At 39.4% G+C, this 16911-nt stretch overlaps 1 protein-coding gene across 3 annotated transcripts in view; it reads left to right on the top strand.

Moving 5' to 3' along the window:
* Positions 1-122: 122 nt before the first annotated feature.
* The window catches only part of LATS1 (large tumor suppressor kinase 1), a 42176-nt gene continuing 25387 nt past the window's right edge, over positions 123-16911 (top strand). For all 3 annotated transcript variants that reach the window (XR_005022128.1, XM_036871043.1, XM_036871044.1), the window contains exons 1-2: positions 123-259; positions 14176-14649. Coding sequence is in view for 2 of the 3 variants with exons in the window: in XM_036871043.1 (XP_036726938.1) it covers positions 14308-14649 (342 nt within the window). In the remaining variant the exon portion in view is untranslated. The remainder of the gene's footprint in view (positions 260-14175; positions 14650-16911) is intronic.

Below are 16911 nucleotides of genomic sequence, written 5' to 3' on the forward strand. Positions count from 1 at the left end.
GAAACCTGCAGCGGAGTGCGGCGGCGGCGACACCGAGTGGAAGGCAAAATGGCGGCGGCGGCGGCGGCCTGGTGCTAAGGGGAGAGCCAGGTCCCCGCGACCCCCGCGACGGGCCGCGCTGGCCCGCGGCAGTCCCCCGGCGTCTCTGCCCGCCCTGCCCCACCGGGGATACTTGGAGTCCCCGGGACGGGCTCCGGCCGCCTCGGCGCCCGCCCGCGGGCCCGTGGCCGCTGTCCAGGAGCCCCGCTCTCCCCTGCAGGTAGGTCCGAGGCTGGCGTAGCGGGTGGGGCGCACTCTCTCCTCCCGAGCCGGAGTTGGCGGGGCGGTGGCCGCCGGGGCCCACGCCCATCCCCGCTGGCGGGGGTCCAGGGGCTGCTACGGACGGGCGGGCCGGGCCGGCCCGGTGCGGGCCCGATTTGGCTGGTTGCACGGACCTGAGCGGAGCCCTGCCCTGGGGAAGCGAGGGTTGGCCGCGTCCGGGGCTGGAGGAAGAGCCCCGGGCTTTGCGGCCTTGGAGGTTCAGGTTGGGCTAGGAAGAGCCGGTGTCGCCGGAGGCCCTGCGCGGACTCCCTCGCACCTCCACCCTTATCCCCAACACGCACGGGTCAGCGGTGTTCAGGAAGGAGGGAAAAGCGAAAGGTGGTTCTGAAGGAAATTTGCAGTAACAGAGCCGCAGTTCTTTCATCCCAGAGGGACCCGATGCTGGATATACCTTGAAGAAATTCTGGGAATCTCTACTTACAGTCCACTGTACATAGGGTACTGTTCATAGCTGGAAGGGGTGGGAGAGATGGAGGGATCTCTGTGGAGTAGGCGTGTGTATGTAAATACAGAAAAGGAAGGAAAAGAAATTAAGGAGACATTGTTTGTTATAACTTCAAAAAGAATTTGTATCACAAAGAATGACTCTCAGGTGACTTGATTTAACCCCATTCTCTCCAATTGAAAGTTCTTTAAGGGAAGAAAATTTAATGTCTGTTGACCCATGTGTTAATATTACTCAAAATATATCGCCATGTAGAAGTTATTCATAAATCTAGTGAGAAATAAGTATAATCTCGCACAAATAATATTGTTTCGCTCCGGTTAGGGAAATGAATTTGAATCGTGAAGCTTGTCCGGCCTTTATGGATTATATATTGAGGATTAAGAATTTTTTATCAAATTTTCTCCATGTGGAAGAAACGGTAGGACATTATAATTGGAATGAATGTTCTCTGCTAAGGTGTCTACGTTTGTGATTTAACTCAGGTTATTTCTTTAATAAGTTGACAGACAGGTAAAATGAGCTAGTTGATTCCCTAGGGCAGTGGAGGAATTTGACTGATTTAACAGTAAAAGAAGTAGCATTGTGTTCCTCTGATCGGCTGCTCCTGCAAGAAACTAGATCATGGTACACACCAGGGAAGGCGCATTTTTTTCTATGCCTGAATATTTATTGAATATGACTTGCCACTCTTCAAAAGCAAATAATAAAATACTTCTGCTACATATTTTTGATATCATGTGTGGATATCCTTCTATAGGTTGAGTTTTTGTTTTTAGTGCTTCTCCTTGTTACTCTACGTAAATGTAGTCTTGGAACAGTTTCAGCTCTGGTTATTTAGTTTTTGTTCTAGTTGTTATATTTAGATTAGTGGGGGATTTTTGTAGACCGCAGAAGTTATTTAATCATTGATCAACATTTTTATCAAGTAGAAATGGCAGTCATTTTTCAGCATGAAGATAAAATACAGTGATTGTTTTCACTTTTGATAAGTTAATTCTTAGAAACTGAATTGGAAAAGATGTCATCAGTATGCAGAGATTCTTGAATATTGCTGTATGAACAACTAAGACTGTGGTGCTAAGACAGTACATATTACTGTTGCTATTCTCATGACTGATTTAGTCAAAGCTTTGAGACAGGCCATCTTTCTTATAAACCTAATTCAACCTAAGGTAACACTTTGAAATCTTCTATTGTAATGGGATCTGTTTTTCTTCTAAGCTGGACAAGATATCAGTGATATTTGTTTGGACTCACATTTGCACATTTGATGAAGGTCTGAACTTTCTAAGAAATGGAGGTTTTGTCTTTTCAGTCTAACCAGTTTAAGTATCTCTTCAAAGAATGTGAGTAGCTATAATCCCTTAGGAAAACTCAAGATGTAGGTATGATAAAAAGAGCCCTGGGCTGGTTCAGGATGTGTCGAGTCCATTCCTAGCGTGATGCTGAGATGGCTAAATGATCTTAGGCAGGCCACATGACCTCTCTGGATCCATTTTCTCATCTGAAATTATATATATATATAGGTAGATATACATATATATAGATAGATAGATATACATATCTATCTATCTATATCTATATATATCCCCAAGACACCTATGCTCTGTCAATCTGTGATCTAGTAGGAAAAATAAGTTTTATTTGACTTTGCAAAGTGCATTTGGAGTTCAGAGGAGGATAACAACTACCAGTTCAATGGAAACTTCAGGAAGGAAGCATTTGAATGGGACCTTAAAGTTGGGTATAATTTCTACAAGAAGAAATACGGCAGGGGCTCTTCCAAGAGTAGTGAACAGGAAGAGTAAGAACATGAAAGCAGAGAAGCACAAAGTACATTAGCTGAGAGCAAGTAATTTGGCTTGGTTAGAATCTGGGTAAGATAGTGGAAAGAGTAAGAAGATAATAACTAACATTTATTGAGTCAGGCACTTATTCTAAACATTTGACATGTATTAAACTTATTTAATGCTTAAAATAACGCTATTTAAAAAGGACTGTTATTGCCCACATTTGAAGATGAAGGAAGTGAGGCACAGCTTGCCGAGATCACAAAGCTATTGTAGTTACTGGTAGAACTGGCATTTGTACCCTGCTCTTTGACCCAGATCTCTGACTTTAGCTACTAAGTTAAAGGAATCATTGAGGGTTCTGGAGTAGGGAGGTAACATGATCAGAACTGTGTATTAGGAAGACTCATCTGGCACCAGTGTAGCATGGGTTAAAGAGGTAAGCTGTTTAGTGTTGAAGAGTTCTTCTAAAAATTCTCTTTGCTTATTAGTTTTCACATATCAGTTTCACATTTGTTAATGCCAGTGTCAACCATACCTTGTTGGAGGGATTGTAAATTAGTATACCTTTCTCGAAGACAACCTGACAATAAGTATCAGAATTTTAAATATGCATTCTCTTCGACCCAGCAATTCCACTTCTCGGAATTTATCTTAAGGGAAATGCTCAATAATGGGTGCACAAGAATTTTTTTTTTAATGGATTGTTTAAATGGTTACAACTCTGTAAATATACTAAAAACCATTGAATTATACACTTTATTATTTAGTTAGTTATTTATTTTTGGCTATACCACCGTGCAGTATGCGGGATCTTAGTTCCCTGACCAGGGATTGAACCCGTGCCGCCTGTAGTGGAAGTCCCAGCACAAGAATTTTTATTGCCACAGTTTTTATTAACTAATTTTTATATGTACAAGGAATATGTGTATACATGTAAACTATGAAGCATAGTAAAATGAACATCCATGAACTTACCACCTATCCTCAGAACTAGAATATTACCAATACAATTGAAGTTATCAGTGTTTAGAACATTATTTATAATAGCAAAAATTGGAAATAACCTAAAGGACCATCAGTAGGGGATAGATAAGTTATGATACATCTACATGATGTAATTCAATGTACAGTTATTTTAAAAAGATGAGGTTGAATTGTCATATTTCCTCAGTTCCAAGACACCATTAAGTCTAAAACAAGCAATCTATTTAGTAACAATTTTTCAGGGGAAAGAAAATAAACATGGTTTTTAACTAACCTTCAATAGAATACATTTATCCATTCAATTGTATACCATTCAATTTTTTTGAGTCTCGGTTATTCACATTCAGAATCTAGAATTCTTCTGATTTACTTTGGGCTTTGGTTAGTTAACACATAGCATCATGGTGACGTGCTGCTTTTCATAACCCCAGCTAATTATCTTGAACCTCTTTATTGTCTTTTTGATTGAGTATATAATTTTGAGGCATATCGAAGAATACTGGAGTTTTGTCTTCCTTTCCTTTTGCTTAAACTCTTAGTTTTGTTTTTTTTTCCTGAGTTGAGTGAGTTATTGTTAGAAATTAAACAGCTTCTTCTGAAGGTAACTCAAAAGGCTTGACAGGTATTTGAGTGCTTGTACGTCATAGAAGATTGTTACCTTTGAAAATTCTGTGATCTCACCTAAATTTGGCAATTGTTTATGCCTTTAATTGCATTGTCTTTTTTTTTGGCTGCGTTGGTCTTTGTTGCTGAGCGCAAGCTTTCTCTAGTTGTGGCAAGCGGGAATTACTCTTTGTTGTGGTGTGCAGGCTTCTCATTGCGGTGGCTTCTCTTGTTGTGGAGCATGGGCTCTAGGCACGCGGCCTCAGGAGTTGTGGCTTGCGGGCTTAGTTGCTCCGCGGCATGTGGGATCCTCCTGGACCAGGGATCGAACCCGCGTCCCCTGCACTGGGAGGCGGATTCCTAACCACTGTGCCACCAGGGAAGTCCTGCATTGTCTATTATATGACAGTTTCTGAGTACATAATGCTACATCATAGCGGACTCTTTTTGAAGACACTTTGAGCATTAATCAAGGGTCTAGATTCAACCACGTGGTGCTGCCAGTGAAAATAATACAATTGAAGTGACAAGGAAATTTGGCCTTTTATTTATGGTCAAGTTAGCTATGTGTGTTGTCTGCTATTTCAGAACTCCACTTTGGAGCTGGCAAATTCCTTTTAATACTGATTTTAAGATATACTCAGTTTCAGAAATGTTAAAATGTGGAAAAGCATGTATCTGAGAATCAAGAAAACACTATACTTTCTGTCCTAGGAAGACATTCATAGTATTATGTTATTCTTTTGCTAGCATGTTGGGCCCTAAGCAGCAGTAGCTAGATTCACAGGTCCTGTGGTCCATATGTCCAGTACTCTCTTCATCAGGTCCGGATATAGCTCCTCTTGGCCCAGAGACCTGTGAAGTTATCTTCGCTGTCTGTCTCCCTCTCACTCACCACATTACACAATAGTAAAACAGGGACAGGAGGGCATAATAAGCACTACTGTTAGAAAAGGAGAAGAATGGGAAATAGCAATTGCTGATAAAATAATTTTTAAACCACCATAGGCAGATGTTGTGAAAGCAACCAGCGCTGGAGGAAGGGGAGATTCCTTGACTGGACCTTGATTCAGTTATCTGGGAGGAACTCCCTCATCCATTGTTTTTTGTTAACTGTTGGCCATTGCTCTCCAAGAACCTCCTGGGAGTCCTTTTTCCTTTATCATCCTTGGTCACCTATGAAGTGTCAGCTTTGGGCGAATAGTCCCTCTTTGGAAGGTGCAAATCTTTCTTGACTAAGTTACTGCTCATAGAAGTTGAGAGCCCAAGGGTTTTAAATTTTGAATAGTTGAAGGGTTTTTTAGTTTGAGCTTGAGTGGTTTTTCAAAAAAAAATTTTTTTTTGGACAGACAGTTTCCTCAATTTAGAAAGCTTCTGATGTGTATAATTCCAGTCAGTTGCATATGTCAGTAACCATAACCAAAGTTCACGTGGGGCTTCCCTGGTGGCGCAGTGGTTGAGAATCTGCCTGCCGATGCAGGGGACACGGGTTCGAGCCTGGTCTGGGAAGATCCCACATGCCGCGGAGCAACTAAGCCCGTGAGCCACAACGGCTGAGCCTGCGCGTCTGGAGTCTGTGCTCCGCAACAAGAGAGGCCGCGACAGTGAGAGGCCCGCGCACCGCGATGAAGAGTGGCCCCCGCTCGCCGCAACTAGAGAAAGCCCTCACGCAGAAACGAAGACCCAACGCAGCCAAAAATAAATTAAAAAAAAAAAAAAAAAAAAAAAGTTCACGTGTTAGTAACCTCATCCAAAGATTTGAGAACTCCCATTTCACTTCTCAGTTGGTTATTTGAGGGAAGGCCATACCCTTAATGTTGGTTTTTGTTGTTGTTTTAAACCACTGAGGTACTTTAATCAGCCAAGAGGTTTCAGTGGGCACCTGTGCTCAGAATCTTTTAATCCTATCTCTTCATGTTGGGGTCTAAAAGCAAGCTGCTTTTCCAGTTCTGCAAGACTTTAAATTTCTGAACCCTTTCTGTCCCTTTCTATTTTTGTTTGCAAATAAGCTGCTTTTTTTCATGACCTTGTCATTTATTTATATTGCTTTGCCAAATAGCCAATAGCAGCCAGCATACACTTCTAAGATTCTCTTTTCTAAACTCTTGTCATAGAACTACAAGTTCAGTGGGCTCTTTGTTACCTTGTAAGTTATAACAGGCAAACCACTTTATCAAATATTTTGCCACTGTGATACATGATTCTCCATTTTTCCAGCCTCTATCAGTTGCCTTGAAGCCCTCAACCTGACCACTTGGCCAGTACCATATTAGGTTTATGTTATAGCGGCACCTCACTTCTAGGTACCAATTTCTGTATTAGGGTAATGAGAGACTACGTATACACGTAAACAATGGCTAGATCATATATGAGAGTAGATCTCTGACCCACAGTCTTAGTAGCAATAGTCCCAAACAGTCACGTCTTGGTCAGTAGATGCCAGCTTCTCTCAGGACCAACCAGAGAAAACCAAATATGCTTCCCAAAGCAATCACATAGGATGTCCCACTTCTAGTTAGCTGGCCTCCAGCTTCCTCATGGCAGCAGCCTACAATTAGAGCATACCTGAAGTCTTTTTCCGCTTCCCTGCCTGCCTTTGAGTCTCTGCTAAACACGAATGACGGTGGCCAACTCCCTTCCAATAGCAAGCTCTGAATAAATAGACTCTGCTTGTTTTGACGGTCTTTATTGCCACAATAATATTAGGCTGTTTTGTGGTAACAAATCCCAAAATATCAATGACTTAACACAACAAAGGTTTCCTATCTTGCTCACACACAACCCAATGGGGGTCGTTAGTAAGCCATCCAGTGGCTTAGGGACCCACAGTCCCCTATAATGTGAAGCTACCATCTCAAAATGTGACCTGGATTGTCACTGAAGCAGGAAAGTGACAGATGGAGAAGCACAGTGGCTTTTAACTGCCTTGTCCCAGAATGGACACACATTACAGATACCTACTAGCAGGGCTTTGGCAACTAGCTGGGAAACAGAGGGCAGTATGTTAGTGTAGTCTCTGCCACAGGTATTAATCAAAAGCAATTGGATAAAGACATGCCACATTTCCTCCATTTCACCATTTCTGAAATCAGGTGATGCAGATCATATGACAATTGAAATGAACATTTAAGCATAATGTTTCTGTTATTTCCCTTGAAAAGCTAATGTTGAAACAATATTGTTACATAGAAGTAATGGTTTCTTTAAAGAAATCCTGTGTGTTTTAGTGTACTTTGTATTTGAATAAGAATAATTTGTAAGGTGGGGAGGGGAAGCTGGGACAAAGTAAGAGAGTAGCATTGACATATATACCCTACCAAATGTAAAATAGGTAGCTAGTGGGAAGCAGCTGCATAGCACAGGGAGATCAGCTCCGTGCTTTGTATCCCCTGGAGGGGTGGGATAGGGAGGGTGGGAGGGAGGCTCAAGAGGGAGGGGATATGGAGATATATGTATACATACAGCTGATTCACTTTGTTATACAGCAGAAACTAACACAACATTGTAAAGCAATTATATTCCAATAAAGATGTAAAAATAAATAAATAATTTGTAGCAGAACCATTCCAAGATACAGAGCGCTATAGTCATTTCCTTTTCTTTATTTTTTCGCTTTTGGTTTTGGAAAACTCAAGCATACACAGAAGTAAAGGGAATAGTACAGTGAACTCTCATGTACCCATCACCCGGCTACAACAATCATCAGTTTATCACTTTTGTCTCATCCAAATCTCCAGCCACTTCATCACAAAACCAAATTATTTTGAAATACCAGGCATCATATATTATTCACAAGTATTTCTACGTGTATATGAAAGAGCTAAGTGTAAACTAATCATTTATTTAAACCTAAAACACATTATTACACGTATCGCAGAACTCAGTCATTTCTGTGCCCATTGTGCACTCACTTGGATGTTAGGAATGTTAGTCAAAGTACAGAGTTATAGAATATAGGACTAGAGTGAATCTCACTGGTCCAGCATTCTCTAAAGTATATTACATAGAGCATGAATCTCATAAAATGCTCTGGGGGAAAAAGTTCTTTGGTCAGATAAGTTTCGTCAACACGACATTCTCTTCTTGTAAAGTCACATGATAATGTAAAAGAATGACATCATATTTTGTGTGTTATGATCCCATTTTGATTAAGAGTAATATATGTTAGAATATGCAGTATTAATAGTGATTGTATTAGTTTTCTGTGCCTTGTGTAACAAATTACTACAAAATTGAAGGCTTAAAACAACATAAATGTATTCTCATACAGTTCTGGAGGCTAGAATTCTAAAATCAGTATCACTGGCCCAAAATCGTTGTTGGCGAGGCCCCTCACTCTCCCTTAGGAGGTTCTAGGAGAAAGGCAGTTCCTTGCCATTTCCACCTTTCTTTTGGCTGCCAGCATTCCTTAGCTTCTGGCTGTACCCTCTAGTCTCTGCCTCCATGGTCACATTGCTTCCTCCTATTCTGTATGAAATCTCCCCCGCCTCTCATGCATGTACTGCTCAACTGGATAATTGTTGATAATCTCCCCATTTCAAATTCCTTAATGACATCTGCAAAGTCCCTTTCTCCAAATAAGATAACATTTTCAGATTCCAGGGATTTGGAAGTGGTTATCTTTTGGGATGTCATTATTCATCCTACTACAGTGATTCTCTCTCTGTTGAAGGAGGGACTTATGAGGGACTTCTACTTTACATAATTACATAATATTTGAATTTTTCAGTAAGGTCCATCTTTTTATAATTAGAAAAAAACCAAGATTATATTTTCTTAAGAGTAAGAAGAAGGAATAAATCACCTACATTTATTAGTTTAACAGATATTTTTGCACTGCCTGCTGTTTACCAGTTTCTGTTTTAGGGGGATGGAAAACAAATGTAGTATCTTGACAGAGAGAAGCAAAACTATGCTTACTTTGGTTTTTCTTCTTTATCAAGGAGAATGATCTTGGAAGTGGTAAAATAATATAATAATAAAATGATGGCTAGGGGGCTTCCCTGGTGGCGCAGCGGTTAAGAATCTGCCTGCCAATGCAGGGGACACAGGTTCGAGCCCTGGTCCGGGAAGATCCCATGTGCCGCGGAGCAACTAAGCCCGTGCACCACAACTACTGAGCCTGCACTCTAGAGCCTGAGCCACAACTACTGAAGCCCTCGTGCCACAACTACTGAAGCCCGTGCGCCTAGAGCCCGTGCTCCACAACAAGAGAAGCCACCACAATGAGAAGCACGTGCACTGCAACGAAGAGTAGCCCTTGCTCACTGCAACTAGAGAGAGCCCGCACATAGCAACGAAGACCCAAAGCAGCCAAAAATAAATAAATAAATAAACAAATAAATTTTTAAAAAATTTAAAAATTAAAAGAAAAATAAATAAAATGATGGCTAGGGACTTCCCTGGTGGTCCAGTGGCTAAGACTCCGCACTTCCACTGCAGGGGGCGCAGGTTCGATCGGGGGACTAAGATCCCTTATGCCACACTGCCCGGCCCCCCAAAAAAAATGATGGCTAAATTGGAGTTGAAACCCAAAATAAGTGAGATATTAAAGGATTGCCTAGATGCTATAAATTAAATGCAAACCAGATACTGAGAGAACTGACATGTGACATTGCACAACCACTGTTGTTAATCCTTGATGATGGAGAAATGATAGGTTGTAGAACTGGAAGCGGAAAATATCTTCCCTTTTAGAAAGGGTAGAGAGTTGATTCTGCAACTTTAGACTGGTGAGCTAAGTGTTAAACCTAGAAAAGTTCATTAGTAAGCTATTAATATTCTGGGAAGGCTTAGGGGAAAAAATGGTTGTCATTAGAGACCAGCTTTCTTCATAAAAGCACAAGATGTATCAGTCCGAATTTCATTTATGAAATAATTATCAGTAGATTGGGTCATGTTGTAGACAGACATAACAGTGACAAAGTTCATTATTTTTGTTTTTACAAAATGGAGAAATGTGGGCTGCTTGTCCAGTAGAATTTGATTGATTCATAACTAATTCAGCAATTGTACCACAAAAGTACTGATTATTGAGGTGAAGTCATCAGGAAACTGTGCCTCTAGTGGTCTGCTTCAGGACTTCATCCTGTCTCAGGCGTTCTGCAAATATTCATGTATGTGTATATATGTAATTAATATCCATAAATATAATTTTTAAAAATAAAAAAGGTTTATTTTTAACAGCTGTATGATACAATTTATATACCACAAAGTTTGCTCATTTAAAGTGCGTAATTCAGTGGGTTTTTTTTTTTTTTTTTGTATGTTTACAGAGCTGTACAACCATCATGATAATCTTTTTTTGAAACTGATCTGGCTCTTATCCTGGGCTGCATTGCCTTTGGGGCGGATGCAGCCCTCCTGTTCTTTTTCTTTTTTTTTAAATTTTTATTGGAGTATAGTTGCTTTTCAACGTTTGTGTTAGTTTCTGTACAGCCAAGTGAATCAGTCATACGTATACACATATCCACTCTTTTTTAGATTTCCTTTACATTTAGGTCACCACAGAGCATTGAGTAGAGTTCCCTTTGCTATATATTAGGTTCTCCATCACAGTAATCTAATTTTAGAATAGAAATTGGCTTTTATTTTATACAAAGTGTTTTGAAATTTTCCTTTTTTGCTTAAGAATATTAAAGAATATTATGGGTATCTGTTCATGAACTGCATCAGTCTTTTTAACATCTGCTTCATCACGTTATATAGATGTACTATAAATACACAATTACTGATGAGCATCTAGATTGATGACGTCTATATTTGCTCTTATAGATGGTATTGCCAGGAGCATTCTACATTTTTAAACATTTGTGTGTATATTCCTTTAGTTGTATTGGGTTGTTCCTCTTAATCCTTGTTCAAGCCATAAGGTAAACCTTCTTACTCTAACCATTTTATGCCTCAGGAGGCAATTTTTGAGAGAATTAAATGCCCAAGTTCACATTGCTAATAATTAACAGAACAAATACTTGAATATTTTTTGTTTGTTTTTTCATTGCAAGTGCTGTGCTTTTCTAGCACCAGTAGGATTTTTACAAACTAGAGTGTGTCCAGAAGAGCATGACAAGAATGACAAGAATTGGAGAACAGTTAAAGGAACTGGGATGTTTAGGAGACCTGTTTATTTCATTTGTTTAACATGTATATTTATCGAGCACTCAGTATGTGCCAGGCTCTGATATAGGCGGTAGACAGTGTTTATGAGACAAATAAGGTCCTGTACTTTTATGGAGCTTTTATTTCAGTGAGGGGAGGTTGACAACAAGTAAACAAGTAAGATAATTTTAGATAGTGGTAAGTATTAACAAGAAAATAAAACAGAATAATTAGGTAACCAGGGAAAGGGTTTTTGAGGAGGTAACACAGGTTTATTGTCTCTATTTTGTAGCTGAGAAAACTGAGGTTCAGAGAGTGGGTGAAACAGTTTGTAACTGGAACCATGGGGATAGGAAACATTGCTAATTATCACCTATTTCTAGTCTCATTAAGTGTAATCACCAGTCACATCACATGATGATTGGTAAGAATGCAGACAAAGTTGTTTAGCACCAGCCTGTAACAGGCTCTGAATATGCACTGAGTGAGATTTCATGGTGTTCCACATAGAACATTTCTAACAGTTGTTGCAGATCACAAATGGAATGGCTTTCTTGAGTTAGTGATTTCCCTGTCAGTGGGGATATTTAAGTAGATTTTAGGTGGCTGTTGCTCCAGTGCATTGTAGAAGCCATTCATGCATTAAGTAACGAATTAGACAAGTCCTTAGAGGTCCTTTCCTCACTCTGTTGTTAATAAGCTTACTGTCTCTAGAGTCCCAGTCCACAGTTTGGGAAATAAATCCAAGCATCTGTTTTTGAAGCATAAAGGTATCTTCTGGACTAGTGATTTTAAAACCTTTTTAAAGCGGCAGTTCCCTTTCTTTTAAAGCAATCGTATACTTGAAGTCTGGTAGTAAAACCTAAAATTGTAGCCACTAGATGAAGATAATAATGGGAGGTTGCCCATTGTATTGTTCACTAGAAATCCCTTACATTTGTATATACGGTTGACCCTTGAACATCGCGGGTTTGAACTGTGCGGGTCCATTTATACGTGGATTTTTGAATAGTAAATACTACTGTACTACAGGATCCACAGACTTGGAACTGAGGGCACAGAGGACTGATTATAAGTGACACCCAGATTTTCCACTGTGTGGTGGGTCGGTGCCCCAAACCCCCGTGTTGTTCAAGGGTCAGCTGTACTTTATATGCTTACTAAAGCACTCTTAAAATTATTTTTTATCGTCATAACCAGTACTTGAGGTAATTTTGTAGATTAGGAAATAGGCACAACTAGCATGTCCTGACTATACAGTAATCCTTAATGGAGCCAGAACTATAACCCTAAGTCTTTTAACTTATAAATCAGTGGAGTTTTTTCCCCCTAATACAGTAGTCTTCCCTTATCCGTGGCTTTGCCTTCCAAGGTTTCAGTTACCCATGGTTACTTGTGGTCTGAAAATATTAAATGGAAAATTCCAGAAATAATTCACAAGTTTTTTTTTTTTTTTTTTTTTTTAGAAATCTTTTTTTTTTTTTTTTTTAATTTATGTATTTATTTATTTATTTATGGCTGTGTTGGGTCTTTGTTTCTGTGCGAGGGCTTTCTCCATTTGCGGCAAGCGGGGGCCACTCTTCATCGCGGTGCGCGGGCCTCTTCACCATTGTGGCCTCTCTTGTTGTGGAGCACGGGCTCCAGACGCGCAGGCTCAGTAATTGTGGCTCACGGGCCTAGTTGCTCCGCGGCATGTGGGATCCTCCCAGGCCAGGGCTCGAACCCGTGTCCCCTGCATTGGCAGGCGGATTCTCAACCACTGCGCCACCAGGGAAGCCCAATTCACAAGTTTTAAGTTGTGTATCGTTCTGAGTAGCATGGATGAAACCTTATGCCATCTGGCTCCATCCCACCGAGGAAGTAAGTCATCCCTTTGTCCAGAGTATCCCTCTCATTAGTCACTCAGCAGCCGCCTGGGTTATCAGATTGACTGTCATGATATTGCAGTGCTTGTGTTCAAGCAGCTCATGTTTTACTTAATAATGGCCCCGAGGCGCAAGAGTAGTGATGCTGGCAATTCGGATATGCCAAAGAGAGGCCGTAAGGTGCTTCCTTAAAGTGAAAGGGTGAAAGTTCTTGATTTAATAAGAAAAAAAAAATAGTGTGCCAAGGTTTTAAGATCTACGGTAAGAACGAATCTTCTATACATGAAATTGTGTAGAAGGAAAAAGAAATTTGTGCTAGTTTTGCTGTCACACCTCAAACTGTAAAAGTTATGGCCACAGTATATGATAAGTGCTTAATTAAGATGGAAAAAGCATTACATTTATACAGTAAGATATTTTGAGAAATTATGTTCACATAACTTTTATTACAGTATGTGGTTATAATTGTTCTTTTTTTCTTTTTCTTTTGGCCGCAAGGCTTGTGGGATCTTAGTTCCCTGACCAGGGATTGAACTCGGGGCCCTTGGCAGTGAGAGTATGGAGTTCTAACCACTGGACTGCCAGCGAATTCCCATAATTGTTCTATTTTATTATTAGTTAGTTGCTAATCTTTTACTGTGCCTAATTAATAAATTAAACTTTGTCATAAATATGTATGTAAAGGAAAAAACATAGTACAGTTGACCCTAGAACAATTTGGGGGTTGGAGTGCCAGCCCTCTGTGTAGTCGAAAACTGGCGGAGATAACTTTACAGTCAGCCTTCCGTTCTGCATCCTCGGGTTCAACCAACCTCCAGGTCGCGTTGTACCGTTTTTTCAACTATTTGTTGAAAAAAATCCACATATAAATAGACCCATGCAGTTCAAACCCATGTTGTTCAGGGGTCTACTGTATATATAGGGTTGGGTACTATCCGAGGTTTCAGGCATCCACTGGTGGTCTTAGAAGGTATACCCCGCGATTAAGGGGGTGCCTGACTACTATACATGGTACTGCTTTATCAGTCACTTTATAGCTTTGTTTATTTTTTCTTTTATTTAGATCGTAAAATTTTTAACATTCCTGGGGACTTCTACAAAGGATCTTTTTCAGTGTTGCTCAAGGGAAAGCTCTGAATCTATCAAGTAGCTCTTAAAGAAGTCTTTTGTGTGAGTTATATATATAGATGTTTTCATGAAGAGGAGTGAAAAGCCAGAAGGATATAGACAAATGAGGCCTAAGACCTTTCCTGCCAGTAACTACACTGGCAGCAGCCGACAAATGCTGCAAGAAATTCGGGAATCCCTTAGGAATTTATCCAAACCCTCCGATGCTGCTAAGGCCGAGCATAACCTGAGTAAAATGTCAGCTGAAGATCCGCGACAAGTCAGGAATCCACCCAAGTTCGGGATGCACCATAAAGCCTTGCTGGAAATCCGAAACTCTCTACAACCATTTGCAAATGAAACAAGTCGGAGTACTTCAGAAGTTAATCCACAAATGCTTCAAGACTTGCAAGCTGCTGGATTTGATGAGGTAAGAATTTTTAAAAACAAAAGAAAGGATTTTTCTTACCTTACGCTACATAGCACTTTTTAGGTGACCTCCCGCCCAGATGTTTCCTTTGAGAGAATTTAACTATGTATAGAAATTTGTATATTCTATCAGCAAATAATGTTGTTTACAATTTCATTAATTATTAAAACAAAATAATTATTATTTCTTTAGCTTTCTTTCTCTGTGGTTCTGAGATTTAAAAAGTCAAGTCATGAAGTCAGAGTGGAAGTGCAGGTGAGGGAAGCCACAGGTGAGGGCAGGGCAAGGACATCTGTCTGTGTGCGGTAGTTTCCCTGGTGAGCCGAGTGGCTGTTGTAGAAATAAGGGCCCTAAGGGGATGAAGTTTAAGCTTATACTACAGAGAAGGAAGAGGGCCAGAGACATCATTCAGCACTTGCGCTCACAGGCCTCTCAGACTCAAAGCTTAACTTCACAAAAACTAAAAATTTACTTGTTGATCAGTCTCCAAGAAGTTCAAGTTTTTTTGGTGAAATTTCAGTTCATGTCAATTATGCTAAGTCTTTAATATTTACTTTTAGAACTCATTTTGAAGGTTTTCATAGTCTGTTTATTATTTAATCATATCCATTTTGCTTAGGTTACTAATAAAATTTATTTTCCATGATTACATAGTTTAGATGAATATTTTAGATAGCAGAAATCATTTTAGGTAAAAATTGGCCATGGAAATTGTAACTAAATGTGAATAATCAAGCATTGATTACATTTTCTTTCAAAATGATAGTAACTTTTTTCCTTATTATAAAAGTAATATCTATTCCCAGTTAAAAATTAAACCGTGTAAGGACGAAACTAAAAATTAGCTCCACTACAAAAAAATAACTACCCTTAAAATTCCTTCACCTTGTTAATATTTTAGTGACCATGGTTTCAGATATCTCTGTATTTAATTTTAAAAATGAGAACCAAAGTATGCATTATAGTAATGGATTTGAAAAGGGAAATTTATAACTAAACTAGGAAGAAAAAAAATTATTCTGGCCCATTCTCTTCACTTGATTAATATTATTTCTTATTAATTTTATATTTAAGTGTTCTAAATATATTGGATTTGCACCAGAAAATATATGGGGGTGGGGGAGGAGGAGAGATCCTGGGATGTTTTCCTGGTTAGTAGTTGGAGGATTAAGGAAATGGCTTGAATGGAGAGTCTCTTAGAGTACTTTCTTCCTAATCCTTTAGCCAAAAGGCAAAGAATAAAGAGAAGGCTGAATCATTGGTCTTATTCTTTCCTCTTACATACTGCTAGGGAAAGGGAGTTTAGAAAATCACATGGCTGTAAAGGCCCTTAAGTGGTAATGTGTATGTCAGATAAATCACATCAGTAAATATGCATTTATGGAGCTCTTACTGTGTGTGAACCCGTCAGTCAGGATAGGGAATCATACCAAAGATGGTCTATACCTTTAAGGAACTTAAAAATTTTCTCTAATGTAAACAGTTTTAAGAAGTGTAAGACATTGGTCAGTGCCCTGTTCTTTATCTGTTGGCAATAATAACAATAATTGCTTTGCATTACAAAGATATGTTAGCTTTAGTGCAATCACACATTTCAAAATTGTTTACCTTATGACATTAATAGCCCCTTAAGCGAGGTTGCTTTACTAAAAGCATTTAGACATTTATCGATCCTCATTTATCCAAATAACGAAGGAATGGTATTATTTATACTCACGGTGATATAAAGAATATGGCAATTTACTTCTTCTACCTCCTGAATCACTCATTCTGGTAGCTTCCCATTATGTTGCAGAATTTGTTTAAGATCCTAACTTGGTACTTCAAAATTCTTATCTAGTTTTTGGTTTTTGTTTTTTTTTTTTTTTGCCACACCACGCAGCTTATGGGATTTTAGTTCCCTGACCAGGGATTGAACCCGGGTCTTCGGCAGTGGAAGCGCACAGTCCTAACCACTGGACCACCAGGGAATTCCTTTCACTTCATTATTTTTATCATTTCATAAACTCTAATCTATTCCTTTAAGTATGCCAAGTTCACAGCAGTTGCAATTTTTTGAGAATGTTTCTGGTACTCTATAAAATTAAAACCTTAAATATTTCAAGATTAATTTCCTCGTAGGACTAAATGTTAAAAATTAAGGATTGATGCATTCTTGGGGCACATAAAGCTATAATCACTGGAGTGTATTCTTGTTTCTAAGCATGAAGAACAAAAGCATGGTAATGTGGACATAATGTTTTCTTAGCACATAAGACTTCT

The sequence above is a fragment of the Balaenoptera musculus genome, chromosome 12, assembly GCF_009873245.2.
Source record: "Balaenoptera musculus isolate JJ_BM4_2016_0621 chromosome 12, mBalMus1.pri.v3, whole genome shotgun sequence".
Lineage (NCBI taxonomy): Eukaryota > Metazoa > Chordata > Mammalia > Artiodactyla > Balaenopteridae > Balaenoptera > Balaenoptera musculus.